Source organism: Coturnix japonica, chromosome 1, assembly GCF_054131305.1.
Source record: "Coturnix japonica strain WE chromosome 1, WE-NBRP24, whole genome shotgun sequence".
Lineage (NCBI taxonomy): Eukaryota > Metazoa > Chordata > Aves > Galliformes > Phasianidae > Coturnix > Coturnix japonica.
The window spans coordinates 18,366,025-18,387,634 of NC_140663.1; the positions used below are offsets into that span (position 1 = coordinate 18,366,025).

The 21,610-nt window shown below is 43.8% G+C and overlaps 2 protein-coding genes across 4 annotated transcripts in view; both read left to right on the forward strand.

The window, feature by feature from the left end:
- ZNF800 (zinc finger protein 800) overlaps window positions 1-11,694 on the forward strand; it is a 55,916-nt gene extending 44,222 nt beyond the window's left edge. For both annotated transcript variants that reach the window (XM_015852667.3, XM_032442718.2), the window contains exon 7: window positions 11,572-11,694. In XM_015852667.3, coding sequence (XP_015708153.3) covers window positions 11,572-11,598 — 27 coding nt within the window. In that variant the 3' untranslated portion in view covers window positions 11,599-11,694. The remainder of the gene's footprint in view (window positions 1-11,571) is intronic.
- A 210-nt stretch (window positions 11,695-11,904) lies between these two features.
- Window positions 11,905-21,610, forward strand: part of GRM8 (glutamate metabotropic receptor 8) — a 303,037-nt gene continuing 293,331 nt past the window's right edge. For both annotated transcript variants that reach the window (XM_032442703.2, XM_015852739.3), the window contains exon 1: window positions 11,905-12,417. In XM_032442703.2, the coding sequence (XP_032298594.2) occupies window positions 11,908-12,417 (510 nt within the window). In that variant the 5' untranslated portion in view covers window positions 11,905-11,907. The remainder of the gene's footprint in view (window positions 12,418-21,610) is intronic.

Below are 21,610 nucleotides of genomic sequence, written 5' to 3' on the forward strand. Positions count from 1 at the left end.
CAGAGTATTTCTTTTCTGAGGCCTTTTCACTTTGGAATACTTGGCATGCAGACGGTCTGCTTTTTTAAGACAACTTTTAATATTTGTCAGCAACTTACTGGGAGGAAAGAGATGGGAGAGGAACAGAGTCATTACTACTGGAGTATGACCTGCCAGCAGAACAGATATAACAAGCACTAAGCTGGTGACAAACTGGTGATGTGTGTTCCCAGAACTGGAACCTGACCTATTGTCTTTATTGCTGTCTTTACCATCTGCTTCTTCCCATGTTCCAGAGGTGGATATACCTCACCTCACTCTGATCATCTACAATGCAGACATTTACATCTGAGCCAGTTGTCTAGACTCTTTTTATAGTCTGTAGAGAGAAAAACACACTTCTCAGGCATGATTTAGATGTTCTATTTAGACATCTATGGTAATATCAGATGACTCACTGCCTGGAAAGTAGCTATTTCTTTCCATTTCCATATTTTGCATTTACACAGAGAGCCTAGAAGAATATTTAAAATACAGGAGTTTACACTTTAAATGTTTGAGAACTTGCTCTGAGGGCCTGTGTCTGTTGCCCCTCTACAAAAATTCACCTCAGTTTTTCATGTCTTTTAAGTAGGAACCTTACAATATACTTACATCATTCTAAACAGTAGCTTCAGGTGCAACAGTTATTAAAACACATTCACATGCTTACTGTGAGGTTATGAACATCAGGTGACACCATAATCTACTTAACTTCATTCCTTTGAGTTTACTGAGAGAATGACCATAGGCTGAACATGAAGTTGGCCATACACTGGCAACCCATATGGGCACTGTGGTTTTAGGGGAATTCTTAGAACCTTTTCAAAATGTTTTTCCTATGCAACACTGTATGACAGTGGATCTCACGACACTTAAAAATGCAATCACGTTTAAGCAAAGTATTTCATTACTTCAGGTGAGTCTTTGTACACGATTGTGATGATTCCTACTTGTGCAGTTCTATTGCTTCTGCAGCAAGGCATGAAAAGAAATGTTTGGCTTTGCAGTGCAGTGCCTTGAACTCTAGACGATGGATTAATGGTTTGTTTTCTTTCTGTCTAACACGCAGTATTAAAAGGAGAATCGAGTTTACCTTATACTGAACCTTGAGTATGTTTTTCATCTAGGGAGTATGCAGGTCATTTCATGCACTTAGTTTAGAAAACAGTCTTCTGGTGAATTCTGCTGTCCCCCAAAATAATGGCAACACCAGACCTGAGGATTAGCTATTTCCATGCGCTGCTAACCTCAGAAGATTTTGCCAACAGTCTACAAAGCGGAACAAGGCTGAGCATGATCAGCTCTACTTGTTGTTTGGCAAATGACATTTATGCAAATAATTTCTTTGGAAGGGTACAGGAATGCAAAGATTTGTTTTTGTGTAAAATAGCTGTTTTCATCTGCTACTGTGCAAGACGGAAAGTTATGGCTCACACGTGGAAAAGGTAATGTGGCTTTACTTCCTGATTTATAAACCCTTTTTGTACCTCACCTCAAAGATGTCAGCAATTCAAAGACTGGTGAAGTAATCACTATATATAGCTATCTATCAGTTTAAGTAGTCTAGAATGAAAGGCATCCTTAAACATGGTTTCATTTTTTCCATTAGTGAAGGACAAAATGGAAGACTAAGTTTTTAGAAGCTGCAGAACTTAGTATCCATATAGGCACTTTATTAGATATAGACATAAAACCACACAGTCATTATCCTAGAGGACATGCTAGTGGAGACTGTCCCCATTATAAAAGTATAACAATGCATAACTCCCTCTGTGGGTGTTGTAATTTTTAGTTAATTAGGACTGAGTCTCTCTTCTCTTTAGCAAATATTACGTTGCTTCACGACTGTCTCTGCTGACTTCAATGTTCTAACTTGTGTGGGAGAGGATTTCGCAGGCTCATCATCCACTGCAGTTTGGAAACATGGTATTTGATTATAAATATACTGTATCTTTCACTTAAATTTGCTATGGGTCCACCAGCTCTGGCTTCTGGATGGATTTCCTTCATATTTCAATCACATTGCTGTGCCTCAAGAAAGTTGATTGAGTTTTATGACAGTGTTCAGGACAGATGTGTCACTGTCATCCTCTAGCTCTGAGCAGAAAAGGGTAATAGAAGAGAATATAGTGCAGACAGACCAGTATGAACATCAGGGCCACCTCCCGCTCTCTCCTTTGGGTTTGGCTGTCTCTGCTTGAGACAGCTGGAACGTGGTGCAGCCATGTGGCATGGGGTCAGGCTGCTGAGAAGAGATCTTTGTGAGAAAGCTGTAGGAAACCTTGTTATGGCATCCCCAGCATCTCTTGGGAGTTTTTTAAGCTCTGACACTCTTTCTTACTCTTTCCTCACCTGCTGCAACTGTGCGATTTTCCACGTAGCTCTGATAAAGATTCTCATCCTCCAGCCTGACGTCCCAGCCTGACCTCAATCTTGCCTCACCACCATGAACCTGTCCTGGTTTCTGCCACCAGACCTGCTCTGCCCTGTTGTTTGGCTGCTGTGGCAGTGCATCTCTTGTCAAAGGTGCTGTCCTGCCATACCCTCTTGCCCACCATGCAGAGCAGCTGGTGCTGCTTCCTGCTCAGCACAGTCCCAAATCCCCACCCACAGGATGAGACTCCTGTGCCATTCCTTCCAGCAGAGGGATGATTTCCAAACGCTCAATTTTCCAGCATAACGAACTTTGTGAGACACGCTTGGAAATTAAGACACTAAAAATATTCTGATTCTGAAAGTAAGAGTGCTACCTATCCTACAGAATAGCTATCTTCTTTTTTTATGGTTTAAGCCTTGACATCCATTGTTCGCTGCTGAGAAGTTTATGTGAAATAAGTCACAACTGGGGCCTTCTGAAGGTATGTTACGTTCTACAGATGAATGCACACATTCCTTGGCCTCCAGATAATACTTTTTGTCATAGTTTATACCATGAAATGCCTTTTCTCCCCTTTTCCTTTTTTCACCGTGTTACATATATACTGCAGAAATATTAGCCTTAGAGAGATGCACACAAGACAAAAGTCCTTTCTTGAGTGATTATGTTTTGTTGATAAAATTTGATACCCATATTTAAACACATCTTCCAACTTAGAACCCAGCACCCACCATCACTTCAGTGGAAACTGCTGGCTTTGTGGCTCCGTATTCCTTGGTAGCTGTTAATCAGCATGTCTTTGCCTAACAGTGATTATTCAAGTGGTTTTATTACCTCCCTTGGTTTAACTCTGTCTCTGAATAACTCCAAAAGTTGCATTCTTGTCTGTTGGGTAGGAATAATAATAACATAAAACTCCTGAACTCAGAGTGCTTTACTTTGCACTATTTCAAGGTTGCAAAAATCAGCCCTATTTGAATGTCATTAATATCTGTGAGTGTGATTATGGAGTGATGATGCTCCAACATGAACTGTTTAGCCCAGACCATTGCTTGGCTTGCTGGGGCGTGATGTCTTTCCTGTTGGAGAAGTAGAGTCACAGAGAAGAGCTGGTGCATTTGATCTTGCTTGGCTTTGGAGAGATATTCAGAGCAAGCATTTATTTGATGCAGTAATTAAAACTTCAGTTTCTCAGGCCACGTCTCCAAAGAATCATAGAGAGGCTTGGGTTGGAAAGAACCTTAAAGACCATCTAGTTCCATCCCTATGCTGTGGGCAGGGTTGCCAACCACTAGATCTATGGCCCTGACATTTTACTGTTCCCTTTAATCCATGCCTGTGACCTAACATGCAAGATGCTTCCCCTGAGAACAAGGCCTTCCCACTCAAGTAAAGGTCATTTAAGAGCTTCTTTACGGTAGCTTGGTGTCCAGAACTGGGTTTCTTTCACCTGAGTTAGGAGTGCAGACAGCTGTGTCACCAGCCCTCACATAAGTCTTCTGTACAATCTGACATCGAGCTTGAATCAGAGGAATCCTACTCAAAGAATGATGGATGTATATTGCTTCTCTTTTGTGTCATATATCCTCGGGAAACATAACCATTTCTTGCAGAGCTTCTCATTCTTTTCTTCCTGCCTGTCCCCAAATATTTATCTTCTCTGCTTGCATTTAGTCAAAACACAACACTCATCTCTTCGGTTATGGGTTTATTTATCATACTCCTGCCTGAGACACAGTAAGCTACTTGCTGTAAGCATATGGAATAAGATGCAGTCCCCACCTCCCCAGAACTGTGCTCTAGAAAAGATGTGGCTGAGAGAGGTGGAGGGAGGGCAGCAGATCTCATTCAGGCTGAACATCAGGGTTTAACCCTGCTATGGCGTCACTGAAATCACAGCTTGCCAATCTATTCTCATGGAAGGGTTAGAGAAAAAAAGCAAATGCAGACATTAGTTAATAAATTCTGTCTAAGGCCTGGCCAATTTCAAGTGTTATTGACCAACAGTGAAAGAGCTTCTCCACAGCAGAAGTTAAAGGCTTGAAAGACACATCAGATACTGTCAGACTGTATCAGACTGCAGCTGACCTGGGATAGATATACATTTGGGATGTAGCACCCAACAAAGATGATAGTGGCGGCACTGGCTGGATACATGGGAGCACACTGGGAATTATTCCTCCTTCCAGCTCCACGTTCCACGTAAGCAAGTCAGCTCTGTGCAAAGCAACACAAAGCAAGGCGCCGCTCATTAGTAAGGAAAGAGCTCGGCCTGGCCTGGATTAGGATCCCCTGGATTAGGGAGCCCCGTTGAGCCCTCCCCGCTCTTCAGCCCGGGCCGCGCCGCTCGAGCTGCAGTAGCGCCGGGCGCCCTCGAGGTGGAACCTTCTCACCGAGGCTGCGCCGGGCGCTGCCGGGCGGGTGCGGCCCCGCCGCTGCGGCCCCGGGCGAGCTCCGCGCCCTTCCCGGTGAGGGCGGGGAAGGACCCGGGGCGAGATCGCGGTGCGGGGGCAGCCCACCTGTTGCGGCGCGGCGCTGCCGGCCGCGTCCCTCGGCCGAAACCACCCCGGTGCCCGGGAATGGACGGGAAGCCCCCCCGGGCGGAGAACGAGGGGACGAGACCAAAAGTGTAGGGAAACCGCCCCCGTGACATCGGTGCGGGGAGGGCGGGCACGGCTCGGCGGGCGTGGGGAGACCTCGGCGGGGCCGCGTCCAACAGCCCCCGCCCCGGAGCCGTGCCGAGTCGTGCCGCCTTCAGCACCGAGAACAGCTACAAGTGCGGCGATCCGGGCAGCGCTCTGCCGAGCCGAGCCGAGCCGTGCCACGTCCTGCCGGCCCGACCGGTGCCCGCCCTGCCCCGCTCTGCCCTGCCCGCCCCGCGGTACGCTCCGCTACGGGCGGGGGGTCGGGCGGCGGGGGGCGGTGGGCGGTATCTCCCGGCTCGGCCCGGCCGGAGCGGCGCGGGGCTGCCCCCAACCGAGCGGCGCGGGAGGGTGGAGAGCGTCACGGGGCTGAGCCGCCGCTCCCAAAAAGTTGTGTTTTTTTTAAGGAGAGGGGGAGGAGGAGTGAGGAAGGAGACGGTGCGAGGTTCGGCGGAACGCGGGTGTCTGCAGCGCCGCCGGACCGCGCTCCGTCCCCGTCCCAGGCCGGCGGCAGTGCGGGCTGCGGGATTAGCTCACGCTCCTCCGATCGGCACCGCCGTTAATTCCAGTGACCTCCGCAGCACTGTGGATGTGCAACTCCTTCCCGGCGAGGTATCTGTGTGCGGGCGGCGCGCGTGTCTCCGGTTCGTGTGGTGCGGGGCGAGGAGCCCACGGATAGCGCAAGTTTCCCCTCCGCGAGCGATCCTCCTTGCTGGGGAGGAGGCTTTTGTGTGTGGTTGTATATACATATTTATATGTATATATATATAACTTTATATATTTATCATTTTATTGACGATTTCCTCCTCCCGGCCCCAGAGCGCGGGGTCCCGGCACAGCGCGAGCTCAGGGCAGACCGCTGCTCAGAGCGGGACCGCTGCGCGGTGCGGGGCTCTCCCGCTCCCGTCGCTCCGCTGTCCCTCTCCGGCCCGCGGACACCGCGCGGTTCCAAGGCAGCCCTGCCCGCCGCCAGCCGCCGCCTCTCCGGGAGGGCTGGGAGCTGGGGGTGGGCACGGGGAACCCCGAGGAAGGGAGGGGGCGCGGAGCCGAGGGGCTCCCCGTGCGGGGCGTGCTGCCGGGAGCGGAGTGCCTCAGGTGCGCGCTGAACGCGGCTGGAAAGCCCATAGCAGAAACCCCCAGCATCCGAGTAATAGGAATCGATCGGTGACCCAAAGTGCACGCAATCCGGCGTTGGCATTTAGGAGTTTGCGGGCTTCTGACCTCCGGGTCCGAGCGTTCATTAAGAGAGAGTCGGATTTGCTTTGAGGGGAACGCGGGCGCGTGAAGGCTGAGCAGCAGAGGAAGGAATCGCCGGCGGCTGGAAATTAAAGGCGACGTTCGTTGTGGGTTTTGTTTTTTTTTCCCTTCTTTTTTTTTTTTTTTTTTTTTTTTTTTTTTTTTCTTTTTTTTTTCCTGCTATAGCGCTTCCGGAAGGTGCGGGACTCGGGGCCGGGAGCAGCCCGGGTCGGCAGGGCAGGGGGGGACGACGTGGGGCGAGGCGGCACGAAGCGGTCCCGGCCCGGAGCTTCGGGAGCCAACCGAGGGGATGAACCGGAATCCCTGAGAGCCGGGCGCCGGCTGGGGTAGGGATGAGCCTGGGAAGGGAGGGAAGGCAAAACAGCTCGGCGAAGTAAAGCGGAGAACAATAGGGGGCTCCCTTCCTTGGAGAAGCGCGGCGGCGATGGGCGATGCCGGGGGCGGCTCCCCCGGCCCCGGGTGCTCCCCGCGTCCCTCGGGGCCGCGCAGCCGAGGGGTGCCCGCGGGTCCCGGCCCGGCCGTGGGCCGCAGGTCGCGGGGCGGCGGGCTCGGGGGGTTCCCCGGGCGGGGGGTGGCCGGGCGGTGCAGCGCGGCGCCGTTCGCCTTGATCTCGGCGGGGCCGGCTGAGGGCTGGAAGCGGGTTGGGAGAGGGGGAAGTGAGAACCACAATATCAAGAAAAGCTGTTCCAGGCTGCCTGGGCAAATCTCCTTGATCGTCACTTGCCGGACCGGAGGTGAAGTCAACTCTAAAGGTGTGAATACTGATGGAGCTTATTCATCTGTGAGTCCAGGCAAGGGCAGAGGGAGATATTTGATGCAGTTTTTCTCTTGAAGGAGAGTAAGCTTCCCTTAGTCTCACCCTGGCAGGAGGACTGGAGCTGCTCTAGCAGCGGAGCTTGTTTGGAAGATGTATTTTTGTGGGGAAGAAAGTGAAGGCAGGCACTCTGGGATGCTTGAAAAGCGGCTGATCAGAGCGAGGGGAGATATTTCTCCATTGGTGTGCTGGGAAGAGTCAGCTCCCGTAAGCGCGGTGCTGAGGGTGGCTCAGAAGAGTGCTGCTTGCTGCTTAGAGATTCCCGTGGTGGCAAGGCACAGCCAGTCACTACAGAGGGGCTGGGGAAGATAACACTGCTTACATCAGTGAGGAATTCTCCTGTTAGTTAGGAGCTGCGATGCCAAGGCCTAAGGTTGTCTGAATTCCCTTCTGTTGTTAGCAAACCCCATTAATCTTCTCTATGTGTCAGGGTGCTGCATGCAGGTGGCAATTCTTTACCTGCTCTGTGCTGAAATCTGGCTGTTTGTTCACTGGCAAACGCTCTGTAGGAGAAGGAGGCAACTTTAATGGGCACTACAATGAGCATAGCCAGGCAGATAGCAACTGGAAGTTCAGAAGTAGCATTGGCAGTAAGAAGTCAAAATAACCACATTTTTGCATTAATTTTTCTCCCCGGAACTTCTGAATGGGAGATACTGTTGCTTTGCTTTCATTCAGTGAAACTAGATGGGTTGTGCAGTGAGGGGCATCTGATGGACACAAGCAAGTAGAAATGGATCTTCTCCCTAAATCTCCTCCTTTTCCAAGCCACGGATGATCACTTTTTATTTCATTTTAGGAAAGTGCCGGCCATGCACCAAATGCCATGACAAATGCATTTTTTGTCCTCGAACAAAACTCTGCATATTTTTCACAGATGTTTCCCCTCACCATTTCTCGGTCTGTCAGTGAAGGTTCACGTGTGTCTGGCTGGCAGCCTCAATTAGAAATGTCCCCTGAAGTTCAGCAAACCCGTTGTCCTGCTTGTGATGCAGGAATAGCCCTTGCTCCTGCGTTGTGGCATTTCTCAAAAGCACGTCCAGGTGATACAAAACCTTCCTGTGGTTTTCAGCCCCAGCTTCAGTGCTGACTGGAGATTGTTCTTTCTGGAGGTCTGTTACCAAAATGAAGACCCTGCCTACATTTATATAATTACTTATCCATTGCGTTCAGCTCGCTGCATAGATATCTTCACACAGAGACCTTCTGCACGGAGCCCCTTTCAGTGCTCTGTGTTGGAGCAGTGAGGTCCCAGCAGTGCCACAGTACAGCTGTGCCCGTCCGTGAGCTCCCGATGTCTGGCAGTGCTGAGTGCCATCATGAGGAAGCATTGCCAGAGCCAGACTCGACGAGCAGAAGTTTCACGTCCGCTGTCTTGCAGCACCCCACCTCCTTAGGTTTAAAAATAAATAGACATTCAAGCAGAAGGAGTGGAGGTCTGTGCTGAAATGCTGACTTTAAAAATAGCAGTATGTTCTGATAGTGGCAGATATTTTTAATGAATTAAAACCAAAAGAGGCATGCATTTCAAGGTGACTGGAAGCAAGGCTTTGTGGTGCGCTCACTCTTGAACTGTGCTGGGGGAATGTGTGAATATTTTCACAGAGGTCATGTTTTCAGTGAGCAGTGAGTGCTACAGGGAGGAACCCGGTAAACTGAGAATAGATTTGCATTAATTCAAACTTTTATGGTCAGTCTGAGAAGGACAGCATTTTACTTCAAGTGAGATCTCAGCGCATGAGGAAAAGCTCATTCAGACTTTATAGCTCAGCAACCCATGCTTTCCCACAGAAATTCATTGATAAAAATGGGATTCATTTATCTCACGTGCTTCCTGCTTAGCAACGTGGGCTTGCAGCGTTCTCTAAAAGTTGGCGTTAATCAATATATGGAAAGCAGCGTGGCATGAATAAATTAGGCGTTGTAATGAAAGCTTTTATTTCGTAGGTAACATAAAAATAGACTAAAAGGTCTTAAATTTTTAAAAAGAACACTTTAAAATTTTGTTTCTGCTTTATAGACAAGCTGTGGACACTTGCAACAAAGAAGCATGCGGGCTTGGGCAGAGCCATTAGTGCTTATGTAGACTGTAATGTTAAAAAATGCTTATTGTCAATTCATTTAAATTTCCCCCCATTTCCAGATAAGGCTTTGCAGTCAGCGTACCGGGTTCATTTTAGCTTCTCAGTGTTGTTGGGATTTGGGTCACAATAGTTGAATTTATCGCTGTTTATACAGAAGTTGCTTTAATTTTGTGGCATTCTTTGGCTGTAAGGGATTGACCTGAGACTGAGCAATAGAAAAAGCGGTGTTTTTCCTTTCCTGTTATTTTTCACTTTTGCAATGGTGCCTTCTTGCTCTCCACACAGTGTTAAATAGGAGCTGACATCTTTTATTGCCTCAGAGGATCGCTCCCTGCATGGGCTGTAGGAACACGTGGAGTCTAATGGGCTGGTTGTTCACAATGTAACCAGAGAGGAAATAGCGTCTATTTTAGGTGTAGCTGCATCTTTCATTTGCTGCTTTGAGCCCTTAGCTGTGTTTTTCCAATAAGGCAATCAAGCCATCAGCTAGTGGTGGCTAGTTAATACTTAATACAATCTTTACTCTATGGCCTAGGCTGGATTCTGTCCTTAGGCGTCATCCCATGAGACTGGATCAACCTGTGGGAAGCCAGTGGTGTTGCTTAAGTTCCTCCATTTGTAACTGAGGCTGAGTTTGGCTCACGGGGCTGACGTCTGAGCAGATTTGTAAACCGTGTGTCCAAGAGGAGCTGAAGGAGAATGATGGTCTTATCATGGGAAACAGCACGGCCTTTTTTCATTAAGATTCAACCCTGAGCCAAACTCAAGCAAAGCTAAATATTAAGAAGTGCTGAAAGTCTTGTGATCTGCTGTTCCCAACTGCAGTGATTTTATTCACACCAATTAGAAAAGTTTCATTTTCAAGTCACTGCTCTGCTACCAGATCACAGTGAGATACCTTTTCATTAAATGGAAGGCTTCCCGCGGTGAATATTTTTCCCAGGTCTTCAAACTGTTTTAAAACTTTTCTTTGGCTTTTGTGAGCTCAGTATTATCATCTGGGGAAAAAAACTCACACAACATAAAATCAATTGAAGATGATCAGTTTCAGGTCTTATAGAATCGCATTTTGAGTTTTGTTACCACAAACTATATAAACAACTTGTGGAAAATAATTTAAAATGTCTTAGAGAAATGGTGTGGATGGATCGATTCTCTTCTAGTTTGGTGATATTTTGGTAGGAATCAGTCAGATCGCTTGGGACTAAGCACATACCTACAGAGTTCAGTATGATTTGTTTCATCAGAAATTAAAGAGTGTTTTTTTTTTTTAAATTCATTTATTTATTAAAAAAGAATGTTCAGGTAAGCTGCACCATAGAATGTCCTCTGCTCTCTGGAGTGTCTAATAGGTGCCTGGAGAGATGGATTCAGTTGCGGCTGCCCAGAGTGTGCATATCTAATTTTAGGTGAAATTAATTCTCTCTCTCTCCTCAGAGATCTAAAAAAATTACTCAGGCATGTGCAGTTTTGTTAAATGTTAAAATAAATAAATGCCACTCACTTGGGAGTTGGCCATTTGGAGGTTTTTATAACAGGAATTCAGATACTTAGGATGTATTCCCAGCCTCATTAAAATCAGTGGGACTTTTCCAGATGTCAGTGGGGGCACATCGTTCTTCTTATTTTTTGTGGTCCAAATGCAGGTGGAGAACGGAGACCTTGTTAATGTTGGACCTTAGATCAAGTGAAATGTCAGAAAAGGAATGTTGGATGTTCAGCTGTTTTCCCAGCAGAACACGCTGTGCTCTTTTCGCTTAGGAAACCGGCTACCTTTTCAAAAAAGTAATTTAGCTTTTGAAACGTTCTGGCGGACATTTTATATATATAGCAAACCCAGAGAAGAGTGAATTCCATGGGAAAAATAATCAGTTTAATATCCAAATGAATTGAACGTGCTTTTACTGCAGTGGCTGAAGAGGGCACTTAAATTGAGGAGATCTGATTACTCCATTGTCACACACAGAGCCTCTCAGTGAGTGCAAGTGTTAGGAGCTGTTGCACTTCTGCGAGCTGGAACAGAATGATACAGCAAAACAGAAAATACCTGTTACGGATCAGATCTGGTTTTGGATGTCACACAGTATGAAGGTAAATAGGAATTACAGGTCAGGCTGCGAAAATCAAGCTAAGTGTAGTTGCCCTGATTTGGCTTTTGCTCTGCTGGAATCATCAATTTCTTGGCTGGTAGTACAGTGCACCAGGTGTTCAAATTCACAGAAGGCCAAGAATTACTCTCTTACATAGCACCAAAAGTAAAACCTAGGCAAAGTAACTCTTTTGCAAAAGTAAATACACTGTGTGACAGGTTTAAAACTGCTGAACTAAATTTTTTTTTTTTCTTTTTTCTTTTTTCTTTTTTTTTTTTTTTCCCAGAAGTACCTCAGCTGCAGGGCAAAATAGAAGGACATGAGTTATTGACCTCCTCACAGCATCAGGACCAGAAACACTACCCTGTGCTTCACCATCAATCAGGAGCAGTTGAAAACCACCTCTCTGAAAAGCCGATCAGCTGATGACATCAGTGGACATCCTTTGTAAAGCACGTTTTATGTACTTCTGCTGAGATCGTTTTTCTACCCTCCGTATGGTTCTATATCACTTACTGGGCACTGATGGTAGCCTCCAGAAAGTGCAGTTTCAAATGGTCAACCTCAGTCTTTAGCAAGAAGAAAATCTGGAAACTGGATAGCAACAACGTCTTCAGAGAAAATGGTAAACGAAGGAAAACGATTAGTTTCCTGCCATTGTTTCTTCCTGTTAACAGCCAAATTCTGCTGGATTCTCACTCTGATGCAAAGAACTTATGGCCAGGAATATGCCCACTCCATCCGACTGGATGGGGACATCATCTTGGGAGGACTGTTCCCTGTCCATGCGAAAGGGGATAGAGGGGTGCCTTGTGGGGAGCTCAAGAAGGAAAAAGGGATCCACAGACTAGAGGCAATGCTGTACGCAATCGATCAGATTAATAAAGACCCTGATCTTCTTGCCAATATCACCTTAGGTGTCCGGATCCTTGATACATGTTCCAGGGACACTTATGCATTGGAGCAATCCTTAACATTTGTACAAGCGTTGATAGAGAAAGATGGTTCAGACGTGAAGTGTGCTAATGGCGACCCACCAATTTTCACTAAGCCAGACAAGATATCAGGTGTGATAGGTGCTGCAGCAAGTTCCGTGTCCATTATGGTTGCAAATATTTTAAGACTTTTTAAGGTAAGGCATATTTTCTACTTTTCTTTTGAATTTTAAATGCAAGGAAATATGTAAGTAGATCATGTTTCTTACTTTCAAATAAGACTGAAATCAAACAGACTGAAATCTGAAATGATCGGTTTGCCCTTTCTAAGGTAACAAACAAACAAACAAGCAAAAGCAGCGATTGCAGTCCCTAATTTAAGCTTCAAAATACCTCTTTTAATGTTCTGAGCTGCCAGAGAAGGTCTGAATCCTTCAGGGACTTGTGGTTTTGTTTTTTTGCTACTCACATTGATTGTTTATACTCATCAAGACTAGGCTGAGATTTATTTTACAAATGTAAAGAAAAATGAAATATAAGATTTAAACAAAAATCCTTTTTTAGTAGAACCAGATAATTTCCCTAAGTGGAAAGATATGCCAGCAGTAATCTAGTGCTAATGATGTGCATGCCTAGATGGATATATTTGATTTCCTTGAAGTCTTAACCTCCTCCATATTTTCCACAAAGGGATATATTTTTTTTTTTTCCCAGTCTTTGTTATCACTTTGAGGGAGATTACTTTTGGACAACAGTTCTACTGTCATACTCTTCATTTTCTTCCACATACCTTATTAAGTTCAGTTCTTATGAATGGTGAAAAACGAAGGCTGCCACTTTTAAACTTCCTAAGTTGGATGGGAAGAGGAATACGTTCCAATCAATCATCTTGCCTGTCACAGATCAGGCAGCAGACATTTAATTTTTAACCCTGTGCATTGGTAAATAGATTACGGTAAACTGTGCACTTTTGCTCTGTGCGGAGAATGACTTTTCCTCTGAATTTATCACTGCTCTGATCCCCAGTGTTATTCAGATGGATTCTTTTCATTCAGGAATCTTGTCTTATGTCCCACATCTTCACAACCACTAAAGACCATTTATTTGACTTTGGCGAAGACAATTCTGGTAATGTTAAATATTGCTGTCAGGGATTTTGAAAAGCATTGTGGTTCTCTAACTGAGTCTGAAGATTTGAGTAGAAGTGAGGAAAGACTGTCTTGTTTTGAAGGTTTCTCAAACTGACAAAGATTGTTTTGGTCATCTAAAGGGAGATTCCTCTTCTCCCCTCTGGTTCTCCCATGAAGGGCATAATGATTTACAGCTCAACAGAGGAGCAAAACGTCTGCTGGGTTGTGGTCAGATATGTATGCATCACAGTCTCAAGGCTCATCCCTCACTGTAGGCACTTCACATTTGAGATTAGTGAACTTGTTCCAGATACATTGTTTGCTTGTGAAAATTCAGTAAAGCAAACTGGGTTGTCTTAAAAATGTCCTATATGGAGAGCACCTCTGAAGCCATGCCTGGTGGGAGAAGCCTGTCCTTCCTGGGAATAATCATGCATGCTGCAGGAGGTAACTATTTTTAATTCCACATGCCTTTTTTTTCTTTTGGAAATTGTTTTACCCTTTTAAATAATGCATGGCTCTGAAGTAATGATAGATGGAACAGTCACTTTAATACCAATCATAATGCAAAGCCACGCATTTATTCCCAGATTTGAGCTGAATACAGTGTAGTAGACTGATTTAAGAAACTAAGCCTTGTAAGACATGTATTAACTGAGAATTAAGAGCAGCAAGAAGGAAGGAGGCCTATGAATTGCCTAAGATACCAGTAATTTGTCTTCTGAAACCATGACAGCTACCTCCTTATTTCCATTATACAATAAGATTGCAAATAACGTTCTACTGCAGTCTTAATCAATAGAAAGTCATGTGATATCCCCTCTGGGGAAAGATCTTATTTACTCATTTAATTGATGTAACACAGCTGCTGGCAAAAGGAGGAGCAATCTCTTTTAGTTTTAATTATAGATCCTGCACAAATATTCTTAATAATGTAAAAAACAACAAATGGTGCCCTTTAATATCTTATCTTGGATCTGCATCTGAAGTCTGATCTTACACCTTCGTCTCAGAAGTAGCTCTACTATTTTTTCCTGAGTAAAGGCTTCTGTATAAAGCCCTGGTTTAGTGGCACAATACAAACCACTCACAGTGGAAAGGTCCCTTCACCAGAAATGCAGAAGTATAATCCAGTTTGGGCTGAAATTGTCAGCTGGTGTAGCTCCAACTGCTTGGTGGAGAACCAAGAACTTGGTGTATACTCATAAAGGCTTCAGGTATGAAATCTCTGTTTTCTGCTTGTTCATGTCAGTCAAGGCTGGGCACTCAGCTGGTATAAATCTCTTACTGTCAGTGATCACCATCATGCAAAAATACCTGTTTCCATTATATCCAGGATTACTTAATTCATCTGTACCTGTCTAGCAGTTCTCTTCAGCAAGTCCAACCTGTAATTTCAAGTTCAGTATTGCTTTAATGTCTATATTGAATTTCCTGTATGTAAGGACCACCTATTTTCTGAGAACATTGTATCCCATTAGATTTTAATCTGTGATGAAATTGTGAGAAGTAGATTGTATCACTCAATGAGAATATACAAAAAGAAGCACTCTGAGAAATACCATGCTGAGCTTCTTGGATTTTTATGCTGCTATTTTTCTTTCTTTTTCCTTTTCTTTTATTGATTTTACAACATAAAACATACAGGTCAATAGTCTTATCTGATGATCTGGTGGATAGTGTAAGCTGATTGATAGTCATGGTATCCTTTTATCTAAGTGTTTTCATGAGAAGAAGGGAGGGAGGGCACTACAGAAGGTGGCCTTTATCTATATAACCTTTCTTTTGGCCACATGGCTCACCTTGAATTCTTCTCTGTCCTTTTGTGAATATCCAGGAGACACCACTACTTAGGAGGTGATTTTCTGTCCTTAATAGGTCTGCAAAATTAAGATCCAAATTTGGACAGCTTAAATTTCACCTGTTGATGGCTTTACTCCTCTAAGAAGCACTTCGCAGCAACGTAAAAAGGGTAATACAAATTGGAGACATGGCCTCATCTGAATGAGAACAAAACAGGTCTGGTCATGTAACATGGTTCAGCCAACAATCTAGTGATTGCAAGACAACCTCATAGTGATGGGGTCCAAAGTCAGTGAGGTCATGGAAGGTCATAGTCAGCAAGGTACAAGGCCATTGTCATAGCTTGGGCGGGGACCTAAGGACAAGGGCCTGAGCTGAGAAGCAGCAGTCAATTGAACAACAGGTACAGAGGTACCTATGAGGCTCTCCCTCACAACATAGCTGTTTTCCTGGTCTGATTCAGGATCAAATACTTGTGCTCTGTCAGAGATGACCTTGAACACATGTAATCAAACCATACCCAAGGCTGGGAAAGATGATGTTGCAGAGCCTCTTGGTGCATTGAGGGCCTTGACAGTTCTTTAGCATTTCTCATAGGAGTAAGTCTGGAAATGGGACTGACAGACGTAGGCCTTCCTCTTTCTGTTGGTGAGCCAGGAGCTTCTCTTTCCTCTGGTTAGATACTGTTTGGTTGTTATTATTGCCTGTCTGGAAGTCCTGCTGCCAAACTGGTTTGTGTTTGGCTGGTAGCATTTATTGATGTCCTGCCTGTCCCAGTTGGCCGGTTCTCACTAGTGCAAAGGCAACTTTTCTGTTGACTGCATCATTCAAGCATAACATCTTACTCCTTCCCTGGGTTTGTTTATGGACATTTTTGCTTCATGTTGGGTGCTTAGACACAGCCAAGTGATATCCTTTAGCTTATCTGCATTAAGCGTATAAGCATTTGGACTGTTCCCATTCCCTCAGAACTCATCCTGGAAAAACAAGTCTGTAACTCGTCTCACTCCATATTCCCCATACTTACAGCTTTTACTTAACATAGAATGCTTTGGGTTGGAAAACAAAACTTTAAAAATACTCTTGTCCAAACTTCCTCCTGTGGCCTGGGACATCTTCCTCTAGATCTGGTTTCTAAGAGCTGAAGCCAGCCTGACCTTGAGTACTTCCATCCACAGCTTCTCTGGGTAATCTGTTCTAATATGTTACCACCCTCATCTTGAAAAGTATTTCTTTTTTATATCCAGTCTGTATTTATCTTCCTTCCGTTTAAAACCATTACTCTTTGTCCTATTACTACAGGCCCCAGGAAAAAGTCTCTCTCCATCATTCTTATAAACCTACTTCTATGTGTCAAAAGGCCACAATGAGGCCTCCCTGGAGCCATCCCTGCTCCGGATTGAATAGACTCAACTATCTCAGCCCCTTTTTGGAGAGGTGCTCCAGCCCTCTGATTTTTTTTTTTATTGCCCTTCTCAAGACCTGCTCTAACATGTCCACAGTTGTTTTGTGCTGGGAGCCGCTGTGAGCTGCTTGCAGTAATGTTGTCTGACTAACTCATACCAGTCGTTAAAATCTGTTAGAAAGAGAAGAGGTATTTTCCTATGCTTGTTTTCTGCCATCTAAAAGCTTTACGCTATTTGTGAACTCCTTGGTGCACTCCATCTGTCACCTTCACACATCTAGCCAATGTCATACTGAGAGCAGCGTAGGGACGGTGGCTTGCATGTGAATTGAGATGGGTGGAAAGTATGCTTGATGAGTTGTGATCTGAAGCTTCTGTGTGTATATTTACATATGTGCATCTAAAGCCAAAATGGTAATTGACAGTTTTGTTCTTTTCCTTGCCTTTTGCCTTGTTTTGCATTTTGTTTTGCCTTACGTTTTCTCTTCTTTTCTGAAACACTTTTCTAAAGTGCCTTTTTCCTCTTTTTGGTCAAATTCTCTTCTTTCAGCACTACTGTAATCCATTTTAATAGCTGCTGTCTGGAGGGACTAATATTTACTTCATGCACATTTGCCTTACACATTTCATACACATTTACTTCTTCAGAAGCACATAGTACAAATGACATTCTGGAGTTACTCTTCCCACTTTATGTGCAGCCATCCAAAATGCAAGGCATAGTTCCTTTCAATAAATCTGAAAGTAAAGGTATCAGTTCTCCCAGCATTTTTTTTTTTTTTAATTTGCTTTTACTGCTCGCTTGCATCCTTCAGGGTTTTAGTGGATATCCATGGCCGGCAGCCTTGTGCAACTAGCAGCGCTGTACCTGGTTGGTGCTTTTTCAGGCTTGGTGGCAGGTCTTTTTACATTTGGCTGCCATGAGATGCTCCTGTTCCTTTGTGATCCAGACTCAGACAGGCCTCCCAGGAATGTGGGAGTTATGATTTTGTAGAGCCTAACCTCACTGAACTGCATAAATTAGGAGCTGTATGTTTAATTGTGGCAATAGTGTGCATTCCGTGACTGGATGGAATCTGATACGAGTAAAGTGCAGTAACATTTTACCATATGATTTCAGAGAGTACACACATGCTTTGGTGAGGCAGTCTGAAATACTCTAACTCTATGGAAATTTTGCATCTCCTGAGCATCACTGACTTGAAAGTCTCCAGAGGGATGTAGGAATCAGCCTTTTTCACGTGACTGCATGGCCTTTCTGTAATGGGAAGAATTTTACCATATGCTTTACAATAAGTAAAGAACAGTCTCAAGAAGTTTACTCAACAGATTGGCATTTGTTAATAATAAAAATGCATCGCACTGATGAAAACAGATCTATCTTCTGTTCACTGTGTCACACGACATTTGTCAATAGCGTTTTGTACAGCATAGCATTTGAGATTTGCAACGAGTTATGATTTTTTGTGGTTAAAACATAAGTAGAAAATCTAGAGTGAAGTGTGAAGAAAAATTGTTAGTAGTGAGAATTAGACTGAAACGTTTTGAAATCAGCTTTTAAGAGGAACAGATTTGTTTTGCATTTATTCTAGGTAATATTTTCACTTTCTGAATCATTTTTAATTATAAAGGGAAGCCATTGCCAATACATCCCATTTAATTTTACAGTGCTTTTTGTTGCTTTTTTACAAGCACTTATCTGTTTAGTCCCTGAGCATTTTGTCTTGTTATTGGCTGGAAAATACCTTGTAATCATAATATATATATCCTTCCTTTTTTCCTTCACAAGTCAGCTTCAGTTAGAAACAGCATTCATTTTTTCCTTCCATGGTCATAGATACTTGGATTATGCAAAAAACTCTTCTAATTCAGCTGTGATTTTTCTGCCAATGCTGTCTTAAATGTGTCTCAGACAAGAGAGGCCAATGGCAGGTCAACACCAAGATAAAATTGTATGTACATCAGATACTTTGTGAGTATCAATAATGAAATTGTTGGGAAATTTTTTAGCTGCAGCCAGAGGAAATAATAGATTTCCAGATTCTGTGAAAACTGCTAGGACTGATTAGCATCAAATTTTATTTGTGCTAAGCTGCTTGAGGCAAGGGAGTACAAAAGCAACTTAATGCATTCATTTAGGATTTTACAGTATATTAGTTCCTTAAATATTCCTCTAAAGATCTAGTATTTTTAGTCTTCTCCCATTCCTAAATGAAGCTATAAGTAGTGGTTAGAGCAAAGCAGCAATTTGCTTTTCTGTATTATTTTCTGTATTTGTCATTGGTTTGTTACAAGGCTTTAGAAGCATTTCTTGACCTTTTTTGAACTACTCTTTTGTCATTGTGGTTTGATTGTGTTTAACCACTTCACAGGAAAAACTAGGAGGTTGATTAATGCTCATTAAATGGTATAAGATATCTCCCCTGTTTTTGTGGGTAAGCTGAAGCTGTCTTAAATGTTGAGGTTTTTATGCTATTCTCTAACCGCATACGGGAGCACCTTACCAAGAGATTGTAGCTATTAAAGACCTGTGGTCTGTTTTTCTTTCTGCTTCCCTGAAGGCAGTTTAGGTTGCATGTGTATTTATCCCTCACATGAACACATGAAGGAAATTGCATATGCTAAGAGAATTAGTTCACCTTTTCACAGCTGAGTTGTTACCACTATATGAAGGTCATTTGTATGCGACAGAGACCCCAAGTTATTTGTTAAGTAATGCCTATATTGATATAGATATGAACTGTAATTCTACAAATGAATGGACTGAAAGGCTAAGGAGAGGGACAATTCAGTAAGGGCTAATGTGTTCACATAAAGACAAATTCTACAGTGGACTTCATTAAAGATCTTGTATTAGGAGGCGCTTTTTATCTTTGCTAGTAAACAAAATGTACCTGGCACAGTTCTCTGGCACCAAGGCCAGCTGACACAAATAATCCACCTCTGTACAATAAAATCCCATTTCCCTAAATCATGGTCTGCATGCAGGCTACTGGAAGGGAATGATCCCTGACCCGTGTTAACTTCTGAAGCCTGTCTGGAAACAGAGAGGCTGTTGGCTGACACAGGTCACGGCCCAGCTAAGGACTGTCCTCGAAGCTCAGCAGAGGAGGTAGTCTTCACATGCTCAGGAATGTGCTCTGGAAGGATGCGTGTGTTATATCAGCGGAGACAAAGCTGACTTCTCAGGCAAGACAGAGCTCCTCTGCTCCTACGTCATGATGAAGGGAAGTCAAGACACTGCTAAGGATCATCAAAACTGTTGCAGTGTTTTAGCAAAACGGTGTTAGTTTTATTAGCCATGATGAGAACTAAATAAAGACTGGTGATAATTGTTTCAGTACAGTGACAGCTGTGCCATATGAATAGTTTTGCATTCTGACTGTCAACAGAAATGAGGCAGTGTTGTGTGTTATGGCCAACTGGTAGATCTGCTTTTTTTGTATTTCCACTGTCATTATTTTCCTTAGTGCACATTGTGATTTTAGGATTAAACTGGTTCATGGTTCTTGAATGTACATCCTTGTGTTTGCTAGCCCTTATCAGAGAAAAATAGTCATCTAAACAAAAGTCTTACAAAAGGACACTGATTTCAGTTGAACAAATTAAATAGCCAAAAGCAAAATGCTCCTCTGGGCTAGGATCTACATATGCTCCCAGATCAGAAAAGAATGATACTGTATCCTCTCTCCTTCTGGCAGGACAGTTAAGCATTTAAGTCAAGCCCTAAATGAGGAAGCTGCTTGCCCTTGACTGCCTGTGTCCTAAATAGAGGGTGTAAAATGTTTTCAGAGCAAGACTGAATCAGGTTTGTGAGCGTGAGTGCATCTTTCATGTTTACCAAAAACAGAATTGTTTGCTCCATGCTTACACTTTGACCATGCAGAACCTCGCTGTGTGTTCTCCAAGCAGTGTTTCTGTCAGACACACTGCATGAACAGGAGCCTGACTAGGTGTGTTTCTACAAGCTGTGAGGATGTCTGGGTCAGCTGGAGGAAGAGCTGGAGTTTGGTTCTCTAAGTGGGACCTGTTTGTGGGATGACAGGAAATAAGGGACATGCTTGTTGAGAGATTGAACTCTCAAAGGACAGTGACATCCTTTTTTTACCCCACTGTGGGATTTCTTGTTTGGGACTTCAGATAGATACCTGGCTTTAAGTCTTCTCTGAAATAAGTTACTGCTGTTAGGAATGTGGAACTGTGGGAGCTGTCTTCCTATTACATTTCTTTAATAGCTAGGGACTCTGAGAAAGGTGTAAAAGTGATTTCTATGAGCTGAAATGATTCCCATTTAGAGATCAGGCTTTTGTTCTTTCATACAAGGTGCTCACAGTATTTAGCTCTGTGGCAGAAGTATTTCTAGAGGCAGAATCAGAATCTGTATATTCCCTTTTCTGATACATATATGCACATGATTTTACAGAGTAGAAAAAAGTAGCAAAAGGACAATAGCATATTTTGTATATAATTCTACAGTATGCTTCTAATAATTTTCATTAGTTTTTTACTTGGCTTATGCTTTGCCACATTTACAATGTCATTATGATCTTGCAAGCTGGTTAAAATTTTGTCCATCGACTCCATAGTGTTAAAATAACACTGATGCCCCATAGTAATTTTTAGTCTTATTCAGATAAATTTACTTGAGTTCATTTGTTTGTTTGTTTTTGTTTGTTTGTAAAGGCTTTTGAAATATTAGCATCATAGTGGAAAAGTGTCATCATAATTAATAGTCTACTAATCAGAGGAACATTTCAAAGAGGCAGTGAATCCTGTAGTAATTCTCCAGCTGGATGCTTCTAAAATGTATCCCCTCAAAAGAGCAAAAGAGAGGGCGAGCTTTCTCACTGCTCTTAGTTCACTGCGTGCCGTGAGTATGCTTTTCTCAGCAGTGCTGAAATACAGAAAGTCCCATTTCAAAAAAGCTTAGTTCCTTGAGAACTGCCACATAGACAAGGACTCACCAGTCTGAAAGATGTGCCTTAATGAACACACACGGAGCCACAGGCAGCCTCAAGACTTGCCTGTTGAGATGATGTGTGAAAAGATTAT